The 19,840-nt window shown below is 52.7% G+C and overlaps 4 protein-coding genes across 4 annotated transcripts; 2 read left to right on the top strand and 2 right to left on the bottom strand.

The window, feature by feature from the left end:
* Positions 1 to 378: 378 nt before the first annotated feature.
* MRS44_017140 (uncharacterized protein) lies at positions 379 to 6,232 on the top strand (the record flags this gene model as incomplete). Its single annotated transcript, XM_065617635.1, has 7 exons — positions 379 to 661; positions 776 to 1,062; positions 1,381 to 1,893; positions 1,944 to 1,966; positions 2,207 to 2,828; positions 3,307 to 3,340; positions 4,455 to 6,232. The coding sequence occupies 7 exons, from the start codon at positions 379 to 381 to the stop codon at positions 6,230 to 6,232; spliced, it is 3,540 nt and encodes a 1,179-aa protein (XP_065473707.1).
* Positions 6,233 to 6,686: 454 nt separating this feature from the next.
* On the bottom strand, positions 6,687 to 10,408 carry MRS44_017139 (uncharacterized protein; the record flags this gene model as incomplete). The annotated part of the gene is made up of 3 exons (XM_065617634.1): positions 6,687 to 7,783; positions 7,828 to 9,484; positions 9,536 to 10,408. The coding sequence occupies 3 exons, from the start codon at positions 10,406 to 10,408 to the stop codon at positions 6,687 to 6,689; spliced, it is 3,627 nt and encodes a 1,208-aa protein (XP_065473706.1).
* Positions 10,409 to 11,054: 646 nt separating this feature from the next.
* On the top strand, positions 11,055 to 15,942 carry MRS44_017138 (uncharacterized protein; the record flags this gene model as incomplete). Its single annotated transcript, XM_065617633.1, has 5 exons — positions 11,055 to 11,726; positions 11,784 to 12,111; positions 12,164 to 12,258; positions 12,332 to 15,718; positions 15,928 to 15,942. 5 exons carry the CDS (start codon positions 11,055 to 11,057, stop codon positions 15,940 to 15,942), a joined length of 4,497 nt encoding a protein of 1,498 aa, XP_065473705.1.
* Positions 15,943 to 18,331: 2,389 nt separating this feature from the next.
* MRS44_017137 (uncharacterized protein) lies at positions 18,332 to 19,840 on the bottom strand (the record flags this gene model as incomplete). Its single annotated transcript, XM_065617632.1, has 1 exon — positions 18,332 to 19,840. One exon carries the CDS (start codon positions 19,838 to 19,840, stop codon positions 18,332 to 18,334), a length of 1,509 nt encoding a protein of 502 aa, XP_065473704.1.

The following is a 19,840-nucleotide window of genomic DNA, read 5'->3' as shown; positions in this document are numbered from 1 at the left end:
GATTTTAGTACTCAGTAGTAGTAGTAGAGTTTATAGGATTTTAAGAACTACCTCAGAACTCGGAATTATAGCTGTGCGGGGTTTAAGCCAAATTGAGGGCTGACATAATCTGCACGCCTACGCGTTCGCGAGTGGAGGCGCGCCTAGGCGTGTCCCTATGGGGCCCCATCGCAACTATCATGCTTACATAACGGATTATAATTACACCGCTGGCGGTGCCCAGGTCACGTGCGGATAATCACACCGCCGGCGGTGCCTGGATCAATTCCCATGTGGCCACATTGCAAGGGGGCCACACACCGCATTTTGGCACTCGTACAAGACGATTGATAGCTTCTATGGTATTAATTCTAGTTGCCTTGGCTTTTCCCTGCTACAATGGTTGCAATTGACGACTCTCACGGCTTCCCCGATGATGCTCTTCCTCCTGAAGCACAATTTAGCTCACGCGAGGAGCTGACCGCAGCAATCAACGCTTGGGCAGCGCCACGAGGCTATGCCTTTATCTCCCAGAGGTCTTCAAAGACTGCGAATGGGAGACTTCACGTTACCTTCATATGTGATCGTGCAGGAACCCCTCCAGCTGGTGGGAAACGGTTACGGAATACCGCATCACGCCGTATAGGATGCCTCTTCTCTGTCACGGCGAAAGAGAGCCTATGTAGGACTCAATGGCATCTACGGCATCGCCCTGATCCTCGCTTTCATCGTCATAATCACAGCCCAAGCTCTACCCCAGTGGCACATCCAGTACATCGCCAACTATCACAGTCAGATAAATCAACAGTCCGCCAAATGGCCATCTCTGGCGTTAAGCCAAGCGAGATTAGGTCATATTTACATATGACCTCTGATACACTCGCCACGCAGCAGGATATCTACAACTCTATTGCGCAGAGTAAGCGAGAGCTTGCTCGGGGTCAAAGCAGCATACACGCCCTTGCTGAGCAGCTCGACGGCGACGGCTTCTGGAACAAAATCCGGCTCGACGAGAGTGGCAGGGTCGTGGCAGTATTATTTGCACACCCACAGTCACTGGGATACCTCAAACTATACCCTGAGGTGCTTCTCTTGGACTGTACATATAAGACCAATAAGTATAAGATGCCCCTTCTTGATATAGTTGGTGTTGATGCTTGTCAACGATCCTTCTGTATTGCATTTGCCTTCCTCAGCGGCGAAGAAAAAGATGACTTTACCTGGGTCCTTGAACAGTTGCGGTATATGTATCAGCTTCATGGAGTAGCTCTCCCTTCTGTGATACTCACGGATCGCTGCCTTGCTTGCATGAATGCTATCTCCTCTTCTTCTTGCTTCCCTGAGTCAGCCTTGATCTTATGTCTATGGCATATTAATAAGGCTATCTTGACACATTGTCAGCCCGCCTTTGCTCGAGATAAAAGCAATACTCAATGGCAAGAAGAATGGAAGGATTTCTATGATATGTGGCACGAGATCGTTGATTCAGCCACTGAGGATATCTATAACGAGAGGCTTGAGAAGTGGAAGAAGCGTTATCTTCCCCTGTACGTTGAAGAGATGAGCTATATTATGGAGACCTGGCTAGACCCTCACAAGGAGAGGTTCATCAAGGCCTGGATTCACCGATACCTTCACTTGGGGCAATTTGTTACATCACGGGCCGAGGGCATCCATCAACTTATCAAGAGCCATATGAAGCACAACAAGATTGATCTCTTTGATGCCTGGAGGATCATTAAGCTTGTTCTATCGAATCAGCTTTCTGAACTTAAGGCCAATCAGGCCAGGCAGGAGATTACTATACCTCTTGATATCTCTGGGGTATTATTTGGTAATATCCGCGGCTGGGTATCACATGAGGCCCTGCGGAAGGTTGATGCTCAACGGGCACGGTTACTAAAGGAGCTTCCCGTGTGTACAGGGGTCTTCACGATGACTCTTGGACTACCTTGTGCTCATAGCCTTCGGCCTTTATTGGTAGAAGGTCAGCCCCTTCAGCTACATCACTTCCATTCACATTGGCGCCTCCAGCGCTCAGGAACCCCCGAGCTTATTATTGAGCCTCGCAGGTTATTTGATCGCCTGGCAGCCAGTTCGACATTGCCACCGTCAAGCACGCAGCGTGAGCCTTCTGCGTTTGAGGCCATTGAGAGAGCATCACAACCTAGGGCGCCGCCACAGTGTTCAAAATGTCATCAGACTGGCCATAGGATGAACGCCAAAGTGTGCCCGTTGCGCTACGACCATCTACTCGAACCTCCTCCTCAGGAATCAGCCCCCCCCCTTCAAGCTACGACGACAACGCACACGACAACGCATACATCCAGTCGCTCTATAACCCGCTCAGTATCGCCTGGGTCCCCGTCAGGAGCCTCTATTGTCTCCGAGACTATTACAACCACACATACAACAACACATACAACAATCCGGGTCTTATCCCCCCGGCAGCTACGCCGGCAGCTACTACGGAGGCGCCTGTGTTGCGAGCTGGTGACCCCCGCGCTATCTATCAAAGATATAAAGAATCACGAGCGGCCTGGTATGCTACGTTACGTCGGGGAGCCCCAAAGACCAATCAACTATATCGGAAGGCTATGGGGCTGCCAATGCGCTATAGCAGAGCGGAATATGACTGGTGCCTTGACTATAAGCAGATGGGGAGACATTGCAAGGAGGGAAGAAGTATTAGAGAGTGGACCAAGGAGGAGCAGATGAGTTATCTAGACTGGGATAAGGCTGAGAACGAGCGAGTTGAGCATAATGTAGGGATAGAGATGGCACAGCAGCCTTTCTCGGGGCGGCGAGGTATGCAGGGAATATGGAATGCCGCTGAGGAAGATCTCGAAGTACAAGAGAGATGGTATCAAAATGGGAAACCCCCCCATTAACATTTGAAGGAATAATATAGCACGTAATTCATATATATCACTATGAAGACAAAGAAAATGCTAATCTCCGAGTATAATTATAGTGACCTAATGGCTTAATTAAATAGAGCTATGGCTGAGTGTAGATGTAGTGCAAAGTGGGCTTGGTCATCACTCATATATATGATAAGTCACGTTAGAGCAATAACACCATAAAATGGCCTTTGAATTATCTACTGTGTGCCCTGCCAAACCCATGTCACATACCCATTCCGGTCAATATTCTGGATATAGATCCCTGACCGCTCCACTGCCCGGATAGCTGGCAGGCTTATAGTCATGCCTATAGCAGGCGTTGGCCACGAGAGGCCTGTGTATGTTACCTCCTCATGGCGATATACCCTATCAAGAGACCGAAGGATATTATGAGTCCACAATGGATATACATCAGGGACAGTCCGCTGTTGCCGCTGACCCAAAGAGTCTTCGAGGTACGCAACATGCCATTGTCCCGCAGCCTCGTATCCCCATGCCAACGTATCTATGACAATTGGTTGCCCTTGAGGAGGAAAATATGTCCTAGAGGCTGTTGAATAGGCACCGGGGTTCGCTGCATAATACACAGCAGCTGACGTGACATCCGTTGGCGAGGTATTTGCAAGCCGCCAAGTCTGAACCGCGAATGGCGGCACCGCATTGTGATTATAGCGCCCTACAGCCTGTGCCTGCTGGTTGTTTTCGATCGGCTGTAGAACAAAGCGGTTGTTCTGGTTCAATATAAGCCCAGCCCCTGTTGCAGTATTATCGACGAAGATAGGGATATTAGGCGGGTTCTGGCGCTGGCGCTGGTGTTGTTGATTGTTAGACATCTCGATGATAGTATTGTATATGATAATAGAGAGCATCTTTCGGTAGAGAAGTCCCTGCCTTATATATTTCATGCGTTGAGGTGATTCACTTATATCGTCGTGATCGCCGTTGTGTGCTTCACGGCCTTGGGCAGCCTGATGTGCTGTAGCTAACGCCAATAGATGATATATTATTCATTGAATAGCTACATCCCTACTGAATCACTCACTATGTTCAATTTGATGCATCACGGCTGCTTCATTAGATGAAGGAGAGGATCTCTCACTCACGCACTTTGGCGGGCTTACATAACGGATCTTATTTGTACGACCGGCCGTATGATATATCACGTGATCTTATTTGTACGGCCGGTCGTACATGTATGAGGACCCCGATCTGCTGGTGGCTGGGATGTGGATACTATGTAAGAAGCTGTGCTTCTCTTAGACATATGCAACTTAGACCTTTTAACATTACCGACAATTATTCGCTTCATCAAATGCTGCCTGGGCCATTACTAGCCCGTTGTCTGGCGACTCAATTGCTCGTGATAGGTGTTGCAGAGCGCGTCTCGCAGCACCAATCGGAGAATGCATTTGGGGGGCTTAGTCAGGGGGCACGCCCAGGCGCCCACCTATCAGTCGCCGGGTTGCGTAAATCGCTTATCTAATCCCCCGGGTAGTCGAAACTTGACAGGTCGCTTGTTTTGACCGCTCGCTTAACTGTCGCCTGTGCTCTTCCTCTTCTTCAACGCAGACCTAGTGCAGAGCAGGATCGACTCGAAAGGCGGCTCGATCGCGTTCGTCGACGACTACTCAGCCTGGGTCACAGGGCCGACGGCGGAGGCGAACAGGGACGGCATACAGGCCATCATTGACCGAGCACTAGCGTGGGAGAGACGCAGTGGAGCGACGTTTGAATGCGACAAGACGGCTATCATCCACTTCACACGCGTCGCTGAACGCACCAGTGATGCACCGTTCATGATCAAGGGAGAGGAAGTCAAGCCGAAGCAGAAGATCAAGATCTTGGGAGTGGTTATGGACACGGAGCTCAGGTTCAAGCAACATATAGCCGAGGCCGCTTCCAAAGGTCTCTCGGCAGCTATGTGTCTGAGGAGACTCAAGATGCTTCCACCGCACACTGCCAGACAGCTCTTCGTCGCCACCGTTGCTCCGGCCATGGACTACGCTTCTGTCGTGTGGTCGCATGCACGCGGAGAAAGAGAACTAACCTGGCTCAACAGGGCACAGAAAGTAGGGGCACAGGCGATCACGGGCGCCTTTCGAACGGTGTCGACGGCAGTGGCTGAAGCGGAGGCCAGCATCCAGACGGTATGCGAGCGACATGCTCAGGCCGGCACGAGACTATACATCAACGTCCGGACTCTGCCAAAGACACACCCGCTGGCAACATTAAAAGTGTCAGTGAGCCGAAGGTACATCTCGCCGATGAAGAGACTGGCACTTGCACATGCCGAGAGCGGAATCGAGCGAATGGAAACGATCCAAGCCTATGCGGTACCACCGTGGCACGGCCGCGTGTTGCTGGAGTGCGAGACTGATCGGGAAGCGGCGGTAGCAGCGGCCGACAGTGCCGACGATATTGTCATCGCGACTAGTGCTTCCGACAGGGGAGGACTAGTAGGCATGGGAGGCGTCATCTGCCACAAATCGCCTGGCCGGGCAGATAAGGTAGTCGCCAGGTACTCGGTCACTCTCGGTTCGCGAGACGACCAGAACCCATACACGGCCGAGCTGGAGGCGATAGCAATGGCACTTCGATGTATGCCCGACGGACTTCAATGCCAAGAGCTCACGGTATTATCGAGCAGCCAGTCATCCCTAAAGGCGATTACACGACCACGACAGCAGTCAGGTCAGGGCACCATTCGGCAGATCTATGATCACATCGAACGACTGGGAAAAAAAGCAAACAACAGGGTCAAGATGATGTGGATACCGTCCCGAAGCGATGAATTTGCCATGGGCCACATGGCGAAGAGGCAAGCCCGAAGAGCAACCGCGGCAGAGCGCACACCGGAGTCGTTACCATACCAGGCTCGCTCCACCCGGACCAGATTGGCGAGGTCGCAACTGCGGCAGCAACGGACACTGCCCGACAGAGTAGGCGGCTACTCCAAGAGGATCGACAAAGCTCTGCCAGGCAAACACACGGAAGCGCTATACGATGGACTAAAGAGAGGAGAAGCAGACGTGCTCTCGCAGCTCCGTACGGGAATGGCGAGGATCAACAGTTACCTGTACAGGATAGGCGCGGTGGAGTCTGACATGTGTGACTGTGGACAAGCAGCCGAGACGATGGAACATTTTCTGTTCCGGTGCACAAGGTGGGAGGCAGAGCGTGAAGGCATGCGACAAGTTAGACAAAACATGATGGGAAATCTCTCGTTCTTTCTGGGGGGCAAGTCGACGTCGGATGGGCAGAAATGGGCACCTAACCTACAGGCGGTGCGGGCGACGGTCAAGTTTGCAACGGAGACGGGAAGACTGGGAGCGAATCGAGGGATATAACATACTAATCATCGAATCCAGGAGATACTAACATCTAACAGCCTCAGGTTGACAGACCATGCTTCAGCTGCTGAAGATAGGATGCTGAACACTTGGAGAAACCGGCCTTCAAGCAGGCCTGTCAAATAGAGTCAAGCGAGGCTGGAACAAAAGAATCGGAGAGAGAAGTTGGGCTTTCTTTTGTGGTTAGGATTAACACGACGGAAGTGTAAATGGCTTAGCGTATCTAACGGCCCTATGAGATTAGTTCTCCCGGGCGTAATAAAACCTACTACTACTACTACTACCGCTCGCTTATCATGCACGTTAGATTATTATTTTATTGGTGACCTCACGCAGTCAAGAGGGACAGAGTGTGTGTAGTTTGGCCGCAACGGGTCACCTGTCACTGCGGTCTTATGCGTAAGCGTGTTAGACCGCAGCGTCAGAGAGGGCCCAAATGACCCGGGCCAAACTAGGATGGTGGAGGGGACGGTGGTTGAACCAGAGACAGCGGCGCCGGCGAGCCCGTCTGGAACTGGTGGTTGAGCTGATACAAGACTGACGCGTTCGTCGTGAAATAAACTCTGAATGCCTCCGAGGTCCATCTCCCGAGCATCTGAATCTGGTCGTTGAGAATCCCACTATCGTGCGCATGTTGCGCTGCACCTTTCCGAAAGCTGTGGCCTGAGTACCCGTCCGTTTGTAACCCAAGAGTTCTCGGTTTGGTAGAGAGGGTAGATAGGAAGTTGCTGCGACTGAATGGTCTTCCGTGGAAGGAGAATAACGGGGCGTCGTGCTCCTTGGGGTCAAGGAGCAGCAGCTTTTGAAGCGCGTCGACTGGGCATGCTCCGTCTCCTGTTCTCGCGAGGATGATCTGCACTCCTTCGTGGCGGCGGTCCGTCTTACTCCTCTTGAGTGTGAGTTGAGCATGGTCGGACGAAGACGAGAATCTGATGTCTGAGCGCGTCAGTTTCGTTGCTAAGAAGATAGAAGGTATGCCAAGGTCTTCTCTCTTGTATGTGAATTCTCCGACGCGGAGGAATCCAGCAAATGCCACCCGGCAGGCGGCTGCGAAGTTCAGATCATCCCTGAGGTCAACGGTCATCTGCGAGGGCTGTAGCGGAAGTGTGTCTAAGCCCGCGGATAGCGCTGTGATGGCCTCACGCGAAATCGGCTTTCTGACTCGTACTTTGGCCGTTGGGCTGAGTCTTCTCGCGCCATCGATGAGACGGCGGAAGTGCTTGTTATCAAAGAGTTTATCATCAAGAAAGTTATCAATGTGGTAGGCCCGGAGGGCGGCTAAGTCTGCCAGGGCCGTGTCTGGCTTGACTGATTTCTGGCCGGAATTGCCAAGGAGTCGTGAGGTTAGCCACGAGATCAGTGAGTGCCTCGAAGCTGGCCACGCTGGCAAGTTTTGCAGCGCGCAGTGCCTCTCGTAGTTGCGCTGGGCAGAGAGATACACGGAGCGCGTGTTAGCGCCGAGCCCGTTCCAGAGCAGCTTCAGGTGGCCTGCGTTGAGCTGATGAGCTCGTGAGGAGAACCACGCGGGCGGTTCAATACCGAGAGGTCCTGCCAGTGAGGGCAAATGTTAGCAATCTGTGGAAGGTTATTACGCGAGAGCGCGTCTGCTAATGTGTTTTCCCCGGAGGGTAGCCAATGTGGCACGATTTGGATGTCCCTCGCCGCGGCTAGGATAAGCAGGCTCTTCAGAGGTGCATTGGGCGGACCATGAAGGAAGCCTTTACTCAGTCCTGTGTGCGCTGTAGAGCTGTCCGTGTGGACCACGAGGGTGTGATGAAGCCAATGGTGGCTGAAGAGTAGGAAGCCTTGTAGGATGGCGTCTACTTCGTTGGTGTTGATGTGCGCGTGTGCGTCTTGAGCAAGGGCCAATGTGGCAGCATTGCTTGCATGAAGCTGGTGGCAATGGGCCAGCCAGCAGTCCGATGTGGACTTGGAAGAAAAGAAGAAGAGCCCCTGGCCTGTGGTGGAGGCATCTGTGTATAGATGCGTGATGTGGCGGCGGCAGGGGTCGATTAGGAGTACGCCGTTGAAGAGAGACAAGGAGTCCCTCCACCACTCCAAATCGTCACGTACCTCGTAGGGGATACGGCGGCGCGCGCTCTTCCCACGTGGGAAGGCGGCTTGGAAGGTGTATAGAGACTGCAGCCTTGTTCTTCCTAGCCGGACGACTCTTGAGCAGAAGGCTAGTAAGCCTGTAAGACTCTCGGTTTGCTTGAGGCTGAGACTCGCTGCGTTCAGGGCAGCTGCGGCGTCCAATGTGGCGCGGCACAACTTCTCTGGTGGCAGGCGAGCTTCCATCGCGATGGAGTCGATTTGGATACCTAGGACCGCGACGCATGTCCCTTGCTCGTCCTTTTTGGTGTTGCGAGGGATGCCTAGGCGGTCGGTTACGATGTTGTAGACCTCGTCGAAGGCACCCGCAGGGTCGGACACTGAGAGCGATCTTGTGATGGCGATGAAGTCGTCTAGGTAATGGTTCATGTAGAATGCAGGGAGGAGGCACTGGAGTATCCAGTGGAGAGCCTCCGCAAAGAGGTTGAATAGAAATGGGGCTGTTGCCAGGCCAAAGGGGAGGCAGCACTCGACGTAGGTGGAATCGTTCCACCGAAAGGCTAGGAGGTGCTGGTTATCCTCAGCAACGGGGACTATTCGGAAAGCGTCCTTGATGTCCCTTTTGATGATTGTGCAGCCTGGGCCGGCCTGCACAACCTGGTCGTATATATCGTCGATATTCATATACTCGATGGCTGACCAGCTGTCTGGTATACCCTGGTTGACGCCTCGGTCAGGGGGCCATGATAGGTCGTGGATGCGGCGCCATCCCCCATCCTGTTTAGGAACTAACCCAAGCGGCGAGATGAAGGAAGGTTCAGAGGTCAATCTAACCCGACAGAGCCTAAGATCCTCTGCTAATTTTTCCGTGATAATGTTGGGTTCGTGTATGTGGTGGTTGGTGGAATGGTAAGACTGCCTCTTGCCTCTGTAGCCTATCTGGACACCGTGCGTTAGGATGCCCACGAGGGTGGGCCCGAGGTTCCCAGGATAGTAGCGGAGGAAGTTGCTCCAGCTTTGCGTGTGTAGTGGTGAAGGAGAGAACTCTAGTTTCGGGAGTTCTGGGTTGAAGACGGGGTACTGGGTGGCTGTGTTAGGCCTCGCCGGTTGACCACACGGTATCGCGCCTGTCGCTGGTAGGTAGGAGGCTGTCCCGTTGTTTTCGCTAGGGCCTCTCCTCACCGCTCGGCTGGCTTGCTATTTCTTCTTGCGGCAGGACGAGGCACCGTGGTCGCCTAAACCGCATACCGTGCACTCGTGACGTCTCTTGCAGCCTTCCCAGAGGCACCCTGTCGTGTTGAACTTGTCGCAAACCTCTGTCTCATTGTTTGAAGATCTGGCCCGTCTCGCCTGTCGGGGTCGGGCTGCTGGGGAATGCGGTGGTGACTTGGCTGGCAGGGTGAGGTTGTGGCGGAGGTATTTCTCGCGGAATTGGGCCGTGACCAGGTAGCTATCCGTCGACAGCTCTCCCTTATCCAGTATATATTGATGAAAGTTAAGAGCAAGCGGGAGTACCGCTTCCGACCAGTGATAGGTCTGAGCAAAGTCCAGGATCTGCCTCATAAACATGAGCAGGTTAGGGACCGCCTTAGGGTACTTGTCGCCGAAGAGGTATCCTATGGCTGCCAGGTAGGTGAGGAAGCAGCCGGTCCATATTTGGGGGTTGGGGCCCCAGTCCTTGAGCGATGGCGCTGTCTTCTTGAAGCCTACTGCCCCTCCTGACTCGGTCATCTTGAAGACCCTGTCTTCCTGATCTAGATCGGTGACCGATTTTTCTTTAAGGCGTATGAGTTCGGTTGCCTTCAGCTTCCTCTCGAAGATGCGAGTAAGGAGGGCGGCGGAGACACCCGGGAACATGTCGATGAGTGGTTTCACTTCAGGGGGTGGCTCACGGTATTCCTCTTGGTTATCCTCGTCGATTTGCAGGTCCCCCTGAGGCCTCCTCCGGCGGAGGTCAGTCTCGGCTATATCTAATTCCAGACGCCTGGCCCTGTCCCGCTGTATTTGACCTAGCCAGCTGGCGCGGTCTGCGGCGCTCATGGTCTCCCAGATGTGGGGTGGAGGCCATGCGGAGTCCTGTGGGGCGGGCGCGACGGTGATGGACTCGCTGGAGGGCGTCATCGTACAGCGGGGGAAGGGGGCGGAAAGGGGGGTATATGCAGTCTTGTTAGTGCTATAGTTGCGAGAGAATGACTTGGAGACTGAAAGTCGAGTCTTGACTGCGTGAGAGATGACGAGACACCTGCCGAGGCGAGCAATTGACTCCCCGTGAGGCAGTTGCAAGAGGGAAGAAGACCCCTCAGTGAACCTTCCGAGCCGGGAAGTCTATTGTGCAGTGTGGTCATCACGTAAGGCAACCCCAATAAAACTACTCCCTATTATTATTGTGGTGGCTGAACGAAGGTTATCTTTGCCGACCTGCAACTGCTGATTCACAGAGAGCTCGGAAATGACCATCCATGACATCACATAGGCGGGGTCGATAGTGTGTAGCAATCATCTGGCCTCTACTCAGCTTTTTCTTGATCAGCGTCCACACATTTTCTCGTACAATTGACTTTCCATTTCCATCAGAACCGAAACGATTTTGATAGCTTCGCTCTCTCCATAAAATTTGTCCTTTGACGGGAATCCTGGCCTTTGAGCGGTGTTTTCCTGGTAAGACCCGCGGTCGCGCCAGCCCGTGGTCAAGCTCACATTCCTTAGGCACAACCGCGGTTACCCACGCTTCGTCAACGCCTCTTTGATTGGTTAACGCGCTCGGACAATGGGAAAGGACAAGAGAAAACACAAGGGAATCCTGTCGAATATTTTTAGGAGGAGGCACCCTGAGGCTCCTTCGAAGCCCTCTGAAAACGGCCGACGGGAACGAGCGAGCGGCGACGCGTACCCACCCGACCCGCAACCACGTCCGGAGACAGAACGCTTTGAGCCGTCTTCCGAAAGCTCTCCGCCAGCCGCCCCTTCGGGCGGATTTACCGTTTTATGCAACCATCCTGATGCCACGGTTGTCCACAGTTTGACCGGCAATCGGGACAGCACATGCACCGCCTATTGGCAATCTGAGCCAGATCAATGCCCTTCTTCTCGGTCTTTCCAAGAGCCACTACATCCCAAGACCAGTTCGACATCAGGAATTTATAATGAGCAGCACCCTCAGCCACTTCAGGAGCAAGCCAAGCAAGCCCAACCTCAATTGGGTGTGGGTGCCCTCTGGGAAGAAGCAGCAGAGAGCCTTGATCCCGGAGACCGGAAGAAGCTCGACGGACTAATCACATCCAAACGGGAAGGCCATGTGGCAGGCTCATCCCCCAACGGTCAGGGGGGAAGCTCACGCCCCGACACTTATGGGGAAGTCCCGTCCACCGACTACATCAGCCTTATTGTTTCCAGGGCGAAGAGGCTCCAATACGAAGACAAGAAGGCGACCTGGAAGGCTGTATGGTCAACTCCGTTCCGGAATTATATTCAAGTGCATGCTTAGTTTCTGTTCTAGGTCCTCAATAAAATCATCAAAGGAGTCTTGGTATTTAAATCTATCGGTGACGCTGCAGCGAAGCTTGATATGTCGGGTCACGCAGCCCTGGTTTGGTCGGTCGTGTCTTTCGGTCTGCAGGTCGCGGCCAATGCTGAAGAAGCTCGCGGGTTCATCCTTTCCAGCTCAGAGGTCATCACAGGGTTTATGGCAAGATACATGGAATATGAAAAATGGTTCAGAGGGCAGCTCGCTGGGGAAGAGTTTGACCGTCGTTTGACGAATGTGTACAAGGCCATTTTACTCTACGTGATGGCCTTGGACAACTACCTACAGCAGTGCGAAGCAGGTTTGTTCTTGGAGTTATGAATGCCGAGTTTCAGCGGTTCTAATTATTTTAGAGCGCCTTGGACGCGCGATGTATGAGCTTGATGACCGCTCCATTTCCCGAAGGAAGAAGGCGATCGATGATGCGGATACCAGTGTCAGAGACTGGGTAAGTTTATTATTATTTTTTAAACGGACAGGGTCGCTCAAGTTCGCGCAGAATCCAACTGACTTGTTATCAGCTTCTGATCATCATACTCAAACGTAACGACGACAACTTTTCCCGGTTGCGGGAGATGATTCACCAAAACCCACCCGAACCCTCGCAACCGTCACAAGAATGCTTACGGTCTCTATCCTTTCCCGAAATGGAAACTCGATTCAATGACATCGACCGCGCTGCAGAAGGGACATGCAAGTGGCTACTTCGACACGAGAAATATAAAGACTGGGCTACTTACGATCGAGGCCTACTCTGGATCAAAGGGAAGCCAGGCTCTGGAAAGTCAACATTGCTACGATACGCTGTCGGGGATGCCATTATAGCATCCAGCATCGGAGACAGAGCCCTCGTACTCTCGTTCTTCTTCCACGGTCGTGGTGTTGAACTCCAAAGGACGCCGCTCGGCTTCTTCCGGTCGCTCCTTCATCAACTCCTGCGACATGTCCCCGACGCCCTCCCGGACCTCATTGCCGCCTTCCAGGAACGGTGCAAGAATATGGGAGAACCGGAGAAAAAGTGGCAGTGGCATCTACGCGAGATGCAAGGTTTCTTCAAGTCCTCACTTCTGAAAGTCCTAGAGAATCGCTCGATCCGGTTATTTGTCGACGCATTAGACGAGTGTGGCGAAGAGAATGCGATCGATCTGGTCGAGGAGTTTAAGTCCTTACTCCAAGAGCTTCAGTTTACTGATTCACAGATTCACATTTGCTTTACATGTCGTCATTACCCTATTCTCGATCTGGATTCCGGGTTCGAAATATGCCTTGAGCATGAAAACAGAGAGGATATCTCGACCTACGTACAAGCCAAGTTTTCTACCTGCACATCATCTACGATTCCGGCTACAATAAGGGAAACAATTACAGGTCACGCTTCAGGCGTATTCATGTGGGCACGTCTCGTGACAAAGCGGGTTTTCGACCTTGAGCGTAGAGGTGTGGGATGGAAGGCGATCGAAGAGGAAATCAATGCCATCCCCCCAGATCTCGATAAACTATATTCTCGAGCCGTCCAAGGCATGCACGAGAGGTCAGCCTCTTTGAAACTGATCCAGTGGATCTGCTTTGCCACACGGCCCTTATCACTGGACGAATTGCGGTGGGCCATGGTTGTCGATGCCGATTGCCCACACCGGTTATTACGGGAATGTCAAAGGACGAAAGATTTTACATCCGACAACGACAAGATGAAGAGGCGAATTCAGACATTAACTTGTGGCCTTGCCGAAATCGCGCTGTCATCTGACAAGGAGACTGTACAATTCATCCACCAGTCTGTCAAGGACTTCTTCGTCGAGAAAGGCTTGTCAGCTCTGGACAGCAGCTTAACGTCTACCGATTTGGCAGTCGGAGTCGCACACTATCGGTTGTCCAGGGCCTGCATACGCTACTTGGCAATGGAGGAGGTCGCCCAGTCAGCATTCCGGTTCCCCGATGATTTGGTATCCGAGTCCGAGTTTCCTCTATTGCACTACGCCACGACGTCATGGGTATCGCACGTGAAACAAGGCGAGGAGCGGAAGGTGTCTCAAGATGATCTTCTAGATTATTTCGCCTGGCCATCACAAGCTCTTTTTCAATCATGGCTGCAGGTTTACGGCAAAATAGAGCCATCTTCGGATGATTGCCCGGGGACAGGGACAAGCATGGTACATATAGTGTCGCGCTATCAGTTGTTAGGGCCGTTACGAGTGATTCTCCAAAGGGCGAAACAGCTTAATGTTGATATTGACTCGAAGGACGAGTGGGGCCGGACACCGTTATCATGGGCCGCTGGGAACGGGCACGAGGCCATTGTCAAGCTGCTTCTCGATACGGACAAGGTTGAGATCGACTCGAAGGACGAGTGGGGCCGGACGCCGCTCTGGTGGGCTGCCGCACTAGAGCGCGAGGCCATTATTAAGCTGCTGCTCACGATGCAGAAGGTTGATGTGGACTCAAAGGACAAGGATGGTCTGACGCCGCTAGGATGGGCCGCCGCAAACGGGCACGAGGCCATTGTCAAGCTGCTGCTTGCCACCAAAGGCATCGATGTAGACTTGGAGGATAAGTATGGTTGGACGCCGCTATCGTGCGCCGCCGCAAACGGGCACGAGACCATTGTCAAACTACTGCTCGCCACTGAAGGCGTCAATGTGGACTCGAAGGATGGGAAGTATGGTCGGACTCCGCTATCGTGGGCTGCCGGGAACGGGCACGAGGCCATTGTTAAGCTGCTGCTCGCGACGGAGAAGGCTGATGTGGACTCAAAGGACAAGGATGGTCTGACGCCGCTAGGATGGGCCGCCGCAAACGGGCACGAGGCCATTGTCAAGCTACTGCTCGCTACCGAAGGCGTCGACGTGAACTTGAAGGATGGGAAGTATGGTTGGACGCCGCTATTGTGCGCCGCCGAAAAAGGGCACGAGGCCATCGTCAAGCTATTGCTCGCGGCGGAGAAGGATAATGTGGACTCGAAGTATGAGAATGGTTGGACGCCGCTATCGTGGGCCGCCAGGAACGGGCACGAGGCCATTGTCAAGCTGCTGCTAGCTATTGAAGGCGTCGACGTGGACTCGAAGGATGGGAAGTATGGTTGGACGCCGCTATCCTGCGCCGCCGCAAACGGGCATGAGGCCATTGCCAAGCTACTGCTCGCCACTGAAGGCGTCGATGTGGACTCGAAGGATGGGAAGTATGGTTGGACGCCGCTATCCTGCGCCGCCGCAAACGGGCATGAGGCCATTGTCAAGCTACTGCTCGCTACCGAAGGCGTCGATGTGGACTCGAAGGATGGGAAGTATGGTTGGACGCCGCTATCGTGCGCCGCCGCAAACGGGCACGAGGCCATTGTTAAGCTACTGCTCGCCACTGAAGGCGTCAATGTGGACTCGAAGGATGGGAAGTATGGTCGGACTCCGCTAGGATGGGCCGCCGCAAACGGGCATGAGGCTATTGCCAAGCTGCTGCTCGCCACCGAAGCCGTCGACGTGGACTCGAAGGACAAGTATGGTTGGACGCCGCTATCGTGCGCCGCCGCAAGCGGGCACGAGACCATCGTTAAGCTGCTGCTTGCAAAGGGCAGTGTGAATGCAGAAGATACTATCGGTCGGACGCCATTATCATTTGCGGTTAAGAACGGACATGATACCGTCGCAATGACATTACTTAGCCATGACTCCGTTGATCCCGACCAGGAAGACCATTATGGTTCGACACCGCTATCAATAGCTGTACGAAATTGTCGCCCGGGGATCGTCAAATTGCTGCTGGCTACTGGACGAGTCACCTTCGACTCTAAGGATCGTTTCGGACGGACTTCGTGGTGGTGGGCTAGAAGATGTGGGAATTCCGACATCGAGCAAGCGCTACTCGACTACGCGGAGAAGAGAGGCATAGCGGTTTGCAATGACGACGGATTTATCGATGTGAGCCCGATATCTAATGACGGGACATCCAGATGGTGCGATGTTTGCACTTTGAGCATGCCGGAAGACGGGGTCTTCTACCACTGCGAAGTTTGCAACAGTGGGGATTTTGACATTTGTTCAGAGTGCTATAAGATTGGAGGGCGTTGTCTGGGGGATGGTCACAGATTGGCTGAGAGGACTACCGTATGTTAACTGACTCAAACTAGACACTGAATCTATAATAAAACTACTAAGCATTGAATCCAAGCATACAATAGGGTCTCTAAATTCATCTTACCTATATGTAAATAAGTTTTTATTCCTTGTTGGTATCTTCGTCTTGCAAGTTGTTGACCTCGTTGTCGACTCGAGAGTTGCAGCCAATCAGAATCTAGCGGTCAAACTCAACCGCTTTCGTTTTTGCGGCCACCGTATTTGGAATAGTGTATGGCAGTCGACGCCATGCCTCATTTGGCATCCATATTTGCTTTTTGAAACCTTTCTTCAAGCAGCACCGGATCAATTGCACGTCCGTCCAAACGCATATTATATACGGAGGAAGGGCCAGAAAGTTTTGTCTTGCTGTCAAGGACGTTACTTCCTCCTATCCCTGTCGGTACCTAATATACAAAGCTTTAGAGACCTTTAGCAGATAGGTCACTTGTCGCAGGGTAGGCATGATCTTCACGGCCTCAGGAAACAACTGCGTTAGTAATCTAGCCGTATGCTTTAGGCCCTGATCAGGAACGGGGTTCTGAGAGATCCCTGTTGCAAGATGGGACAAGCTGGCGCATAAAATTAGGTTGGCCAGCGTCCCGTACCAAAACCCCGTTGCGTGAACACTCTGTTACACCCCTTCACGGGGTGAATCATTTTGACTCACGATTTCTGGTATGATCATCATAATTTTGACCTCATTGAGCAAGTCCGCAACGTGCGGGAGAAGGTGGCGAGAAAGAGACTTATCATTATGTGCACATATGCTCTTAGGACAGTTGATGCTTCTATTGCCTGCTGGGACTGGTGCTGGATTGAGCTTGGTGCGTCTGATAGGCATTTATCCCGAAAACTCAAAGTCGGGATCAGTCAGAACCCCGTTCCTGATCAGGGCCTTAACTCTGCGGGATGGAGTACCCCGCACAAGAGACAACCTCAGACAACAATCAATCAACACACTGCTGCTGCTCATTATCGTTTACCTGACCCTTGATCCTTTTAGCACGCTCAGTGCGATACTCGGTCTGTGGCCGGCGGAAATACGGGCCGCCGAGTGCTGTCGTACTCATGCTCGCGGCGGCTGTTATCTTCGTTGATGAAACTATGGTCATCGTAGGCAGTGAGTGCCTCTGCAGGGATTGATTGAGAGCTCATGGATGATTTTTAAATGATTTGTATGATGATTTTGGTCGTAATGATTGATGTTGCATCGCGAGGTTCCCCTCATGTACTGGTCATGTGATAGTGGTGATGTGGGGCGAGTTACATCCGGGAGGCTTATCACAATTGAAGGGATAGGGGGCTAAACTCGGCTTTACCCCGAGCCCGAAAGAGATTTATTGCCTTTTGCAGGGCCTGCCACGTCTCAAAGAATATGTCGTTATAAGTGATTGCAGTAGATGGCATGAATTACTTGATCGGCTCGATTTTAAAATGGAAGAGAAAATATTGGATGATGACCCAACAGGGAGATGATCAAATTCAACCCGGCCTAGATGCCTGCTGTTTCTCCTGGAAAGACAAAAACTAAAAACGGCCTTGGTTTGGAGCATCGCTCTTACGTTCGTAGCGTCGCTCCAAGTGCCGTTTGGCCCGTTTCCAAAGCTTTCAAGGCATGGTTCCGCCGTGGAGTGGGGGCTAAGGTCACCGATGGGGTGGATGACCTACGTTATTCCCTCTCCGGGGAAAGAGAAAACAGCCTTGGTCCATTGCCGTTTTCGGTTTTGATGTAAAGCCTGTCGAAAGCCCAAAAACGGCTTGCTTGGCCGGCTGCAGCCACAACAGCCCCCGTCGAAGGGTAAGCAAGGCAGATTTCAGCACACGCTACACAGGGGCTTAATGGCGGGCAGCTGACCACGTAGCGGATGCACAGGGCCATCGTGCGTTCAGTGACACTTTGTGACAAACTGACAAATGCAGGCGAGCAACTCAAAAAGCCAAGAAGGGGTTTGTTCAGCTCGGCGAGTCACTTAGTGGTGCGGGAGGAGAATTGCGGCAGGGCAGTGAGAGTACTGAATGGGCAATCATTGGTCTGTAGTACCTATCTTGCCTCAGTTGTGACTCACAACTTGAGAGGTAACACCTTTACCCCGCACACCATGCCAGCATCAAGTCGTCGTCGGGCAGACCGGCCCGCTCCCCGGAGGTCGCTTAGACCCGACCAGATGATCTGTATTATCTATTCGCCCACAAAGAAAACCTCCTGCTGCATTGCAGGTGTTGGCTGTAACCGAACTTCCCGTCTCGCCTCACACCAGCGCTCATCATATGTCAATCAAATCAACTTTGGGGTCAAAGTTGATTTGATTGACTATCTTCCATGTCGAAATTGATTTAATTGATTTGATTGATACCCGTAATCAACTTTGTGGGTCGTGCTTCTTACACGCTCTGCACATCACCACATCTTCACCTTCACCCAGTCACCCAGCTACCTAGCTCTACCCCACCATGTCTAACCCAGTTCTTCAGGCATTGAACCTGTTCCAGCACACCTGAACCCATGGAAAGCCTCTGCGACGTCAGAGCCAGTTTTGCAAGACTGAATTGTCTCTCACAATCACTGGCCATAGCTGGAATTGCTAACACGTCCAGCACAAAGCGGCTCACTAACGGAAAAGAAGCCCTGTGATCTCTCCACCACTGGATTTGATCCTGTGTATCTTGCAGTTCGATACGGAGGTACCTATCGAGCTCACTGAAACTGTTCCCTGTTGCAAATGCTTTCTTCGTCTTGCTGTTGATCCATTCGCTGTAGTGGCCATCCTCCTGGCCCATCGTCCTTGGCAGTATCGCGTGGTGCGGTTTCTCTTCGTTTCCCCCTTGCCTTGAGTCGTACCAGCGATTGAAGTACTCCTTTATGCCCATCTTCGCATCTTGAACCCACGTCAATTGCTCCTTCGAGACCCAAGCAGCCTCTAGCCAGCTGATTCCAAACCTCGGATGCAGAACGACTGCCGCAGCAAACAAAGGAGATTCTCCGAGCTTAGCGTAGTATTCATCAAGCTTTTTCCATCCGTTGTTGATCGATGTCCGGATGAATGCCTGGTGGTTCGAAGGCAAGCCGCTCTTCTGCGATACGCCTGAGGCTGGTGCCTTGCCTGCCGCCTGTGAACACTCTGATGAGGCGGCTCCAACGCCACTCGGCATGTGCCCATGTTCTTGAGGCAAGTAAACCTCATCCTCTTCAAAGCGAGCAGGGAGGTGCCGTACCCGGGCTGGCCGCCCTTCAGAGCCCTTGCCCGTTGGCCCGACGCCATCTAGGGCGGTCGCCTTGGTCGCACTTGGTGTCTCGACTGTGACCTCATCGTAAAAGCTCTTCCACTCCTCCAAGTGCTCCAAGAGGTATTCCATTCCCACCAACACCTCCCACAGCCGCCCGTGACCGTCTCCCTTCCCCCAGCCCTGTGTTCGGATCGTCTGAAGGTGTATCGGCTTGAGTATTTCGCTGATCTCTCCCAGCACGGGCCAATCTTCGTTAGACAAAATATCGTCAGAGGGGATCCGTTTTGCTGCATCTGATTCACCTTCAACTGCAAAGAGGAAGGCTCTTATATCAGTCTGCTTCCGCAGGGCCCTCTGAATCATCAAATAGGTAGAATTCCATCTTGTTTCATTATTCAGCGTCATCTCAAGTCCCGCGGTCGATTCTTCACAAAGGCGATATCCCTCGTGATCCTGCTCCTGAGCAATTCGCTTGAACTGTTCACTCCGCTGTGGTGATAATCTGATGAACTTGACGATATTGTGAAGCTTTCCGATGGGACACTTTGTGCGCCAGTGGGCCAGATCCTGCTCAGCAAGACCTCGGATGCTGTTGATATCCGACTCCAGCTCGAAAGCATCCGCGTGGTTGCCGAACAGAAATGCGCGCGCGACAAGATTGAGAATATGCCCATAGCAACATCCGACGCGCTTTGACAT

This window comes from Fusarium solani (genome assembly GCF_023522795.1).
Source record: "Fusarium solani strain SB1 chromosome Unknown bctg00000013, whole genome shotgun sequence".
NCBI lineage: Eukaryota > Fungi > Ascomycota > Sordariomycetes > Hypocreales > Nectriaceae > Fusarium > Fusarium solani.
Note: the sequence above shows the minus strand (reverse complement) of the source record. Positions and strands in the feature narration are given on the sequence as shown.